The sequence below is a fragment of the Rhincodon typus genome, chromosome 19 (assembly GCF_021869965.1).
Source record: "Rhincodon typus isolate 14 chromosome 19, sRhiTyp1.1, whole genome shotgun sequence".
Taxonomy (NCBI): domain Eukaryota; kingdom Metazoa; phylum Chordata; class Chondrichthyes; order Orectolobiformes; family Rhincodontidae; genus Rhincodon; species Rhincodon typus.
In genome coordinates, this window is record NC_063350.1 from 8227776 (window position 1) to 8231046 (window position 3271).

At 48.2% G+C, this 3271-nt stretch overlaps 1 protein-coding gene across 1 annotated transcript; it reads left to right on the plus strand.

Moving 5' to 3' along the window:
• Positions 1 to 442: 442 nt before the first annotated feature.
• sox12 (SRY-box transcription factor 12) lies at positions 443 to 2444 on the plus strand. Its single transcript, XM_020521641.2, has one exon. The coding sequence runs from the start codon at positions 634 to 636 to the stop codon at positions 1576 to 1578; it is 945 nt and encodes a 314-aa protein (XP_020377230.1). The 5' UTR covers positions 443 to 633; the 3' UTR covers positions 1579 to 2444.
• Positions 2445 to 3271: the final 827 nt, after the last annotated feature.

Sequence of the window (3271 nt, forward strand, 5' to 3'; positions counted from 1 at the left end):
TGACCAATGTGGCTGATTTGCAAACTGTCTCCAGACCTTTTATGCTGTTGGGAATCGCTACATTCATGCAAGTCGTTATCGTAAAAGGGAAATTGCTTCAATAAAAGGAGACCCTCGCTATTGAGGATTCGTTTTCTGAGAAAGTCTGTAGATTTTTTTAAAGAAAGGCGGGGAGAGAGGCTGAGAGAGAAACATTCTTTCTTTGAACTGATGTGAAATACGTTTGGTGCCTTGCAAAACAAAAAAAACCCATCGATTGACATCAAAGGTGTATTTTTTTCTGGCCAGCCCCGGTTGTTGTATTAATGGGTTCGGGTGATTGGTGAATGGGCGGATTGTGAGTGCGGCCAGCAGCCAATACCAGCGGCGGCTGGGTGGGATTTGCAGGGTGTGTGAAGACAGAGAGAGACAGAGAGAATTTATACACACAGGAAAAGCTACAACTCAGAAGTGGGCAGGAGCGCATGGGGTTGTAGCGTGCTAGGGGGACGGGAACCCTACAGTTCTACTCTCCTGTTCACAGGAGGAAAGGGGCAACAGCTTCTCTCAGTCAAAAAGTCCTATCCCTTCCACTGGTTCCCTATTAATTCCACTTCCCCACCCCGTCTCTCTGTCTGTCTCAAACTTCCAAGGATGGTAACTGAAGACTCCAGCGATGGGGAGAGCCTGAGAAACGAGCCGGGCTGGTGTAAAACCCCCAGTGGTCACATCAAGCGGCCCATGAACGCGTTCATGGTGTGGTCACAGATCGAGAGGCGGAAGATCATGGAGCAATCCCCGGATATGCACAACGCCGAGATCTCCAAGCGCTTGGGGAAACGCTGGAAAGCCCTGGCGGACACCGAGAAGATCCCGTTCATCAAAGAAGCCGAGCGCCTGAGGCTCAAACACATGGCCGACTACCCGGATTACAAGTACCGGCCCAGGAAGAAGGGCAAGAGCGGGGCCATCGCCAAAATGCTCAGCAGGAAAGTGGCTTCGGTCAGGAAGAACCTCAGCAACAAAGCGCAGAGAGGGAGAGGCCGCTCCAGAGACAAGGGCGTTTGGAAAACCAAGAGGGCTGGACCCAAAGCCGAGACCGCTGAAGATGACCGGCAGGAGGCACAGGAAGATCCCAGAAGGCGGGAGCCAGGGCGGCAGGGCAGCTGCTCTTCCTATGAAGAAGATGCCAGCGGACAAGACGAAGACTATGAGTTAGCCCCGGATCCAGAGCCGCCGGGCGCTAAGCCCATTGTAGACCTGAGCCCCGAGGAGCCGCGCTCCCCTGAAGATGCAGGACTAACCCATCCTCTCGGGGACTTGCGGTCTTCCTCTCCCTCTTCCACCAGGTCCCTCGCCTCCTGCTCTTCAGACGAGGAACTAGAAGATGAGATTCTCGACATTATCTCCAGCGCTAACTTTGAAAATCTGGCGCTTGGCCCCTTGGACTCACTATCCCTGGATAAAGATATGGAAATCTTGCATACGAACTCCGCATCCCATTTCGAATTCCCAGATTATTGCACTCCCGAAGTAACCGAAATGATTTCAGGAGACTGGCTGGTATCTAGTGTGTCTGACCTAGTATTTACTTATTAAAATAGGGACCTTTTTTTAAAACGTTTCTTTTTTTTTTAAATATTCCTTTTCCTTCCTCCCAAAATAAATATACAGCAAAGCCGAGATTTAAACCAACAGTATCAACTTGGATTTTTCAAAATTGTTTGCAATTACTGTAGCGCCCTTTTTATTGAGGTTTTTATTTTAAAGAGGAAAGTCAAATGATTTAAAAATTGTACTCCTGTCCCAAAGTAAGTAAAGCAGGTATCTTTTTAACTGTACAATTTAATTGATGTATCCGTTTGGCAATAACATTTGAAAGAGTTTGTGCCGTGATCAGGGTATTGTAACTTAAGCCAAACCGTCGCGTTTGGATAGTTTTTATAAATACGAAAAAAAAGCTGTCCTTAATTGGGTTTGAATATTGATCTGGATTAGTCGAGAAAGGAGATATTTGTCCAGGGATACAGGCACCGGCCTGGCTTTAGCAGCAGGATTTCAAAATTAGTTTTGTTTTTGTGTGTGGGGATTTCAATGGACAATAAATTAAGGTGAAATACTCAGGATACAGCCGGACTAGGGAGAGAGACTGAAATGACATGCATCTCTCACTGAGCAAGTTCAAACTGATGCGAGGACAGCTTTGAAAATATTAGCCTGAACGTCTGCTTTGAACCCTGAGCGTCTCCTGGGGATCCAGGTTTGAGATAACATGCGTGTCGTGTCTGAAGCCAAGCTCAAAGCTGCCTTGATAGTGTGTAAAGCGTGGAGAAGCCTTTCGATTTGCCAGCTCCAGTGACACCTTGTCTGGGCGATGGAGAGGCTCTGCTGGGTCCTAGCGAGAAGCCGCCTTCTCTTTCTCTCCCCAGTCAATCCCTGAAGGGATTGGTGTGGGGGAAGAGGGAAACAAGATCTTGGATAAAGGGGGAAGTGGGTGGGTGGGGATCAGGGGTTTTAATACACACCTGTTCACTTCCAGCGAAAGCCTCTGGGCTTTTAGAAAGCGAGAGTATTGTGTTCTCGAGTGTAATATGAACATTAGCTATCCACTAAGGTTGGCATCTCTCAGTTGAATAGGAAACTATGAATTATTTTCACATTCATTCTAGTGTCATTGTGTTAGGCCACTTATATTTATGCCCTGGGTTGGGGAAGGGGATTGTCAGTTAAGGAGAATAGATTGTTGTGGGTGTGTAGGGGGAGGGGTGGGGAGTGGGAGGATGAAGTCACTTTCACTGTCACATAAAGTGTGGTCTGAGATTGTGTACAATCTTGACCTGGTGGCATGTTTGGAGTGGGGGTCCTCAACCTTTAAATTTTAAAAAAATCATCCAATCAGGTCATTTAAAGCTGTTGCCATCACAAATTGACCTCCAATCAGATATGACATTTCCATGCAGGTGCCTCCAGGTTACATTCTGGGTGCAGGGCCAATGGGGTTTAACCATTCTAACTGAGGAGTGTGGGGGGGAATGGTCTGGGTCTATGATGGGGTGGGGGCGTGGGTGAAACCATTCTCAGTGAAGAGAGTGGTGGGGGTGGGGTGACCTTGGTCTTTGGTGGGTGGGTGAAGCCATTTTCAGTGAGGAGAGTGGGGGGATGATCTTGGTCTATGGTGGGGTGGGTGGGTGAAACCATTCTCAGTGAGGAGAGTGGTGGGGGTGATCTTGGTCTGTGGTGGAGGGGTGAAACCATTCTCAGTGAGGAGAGTGGGGGTTGAAAACATTCTCAG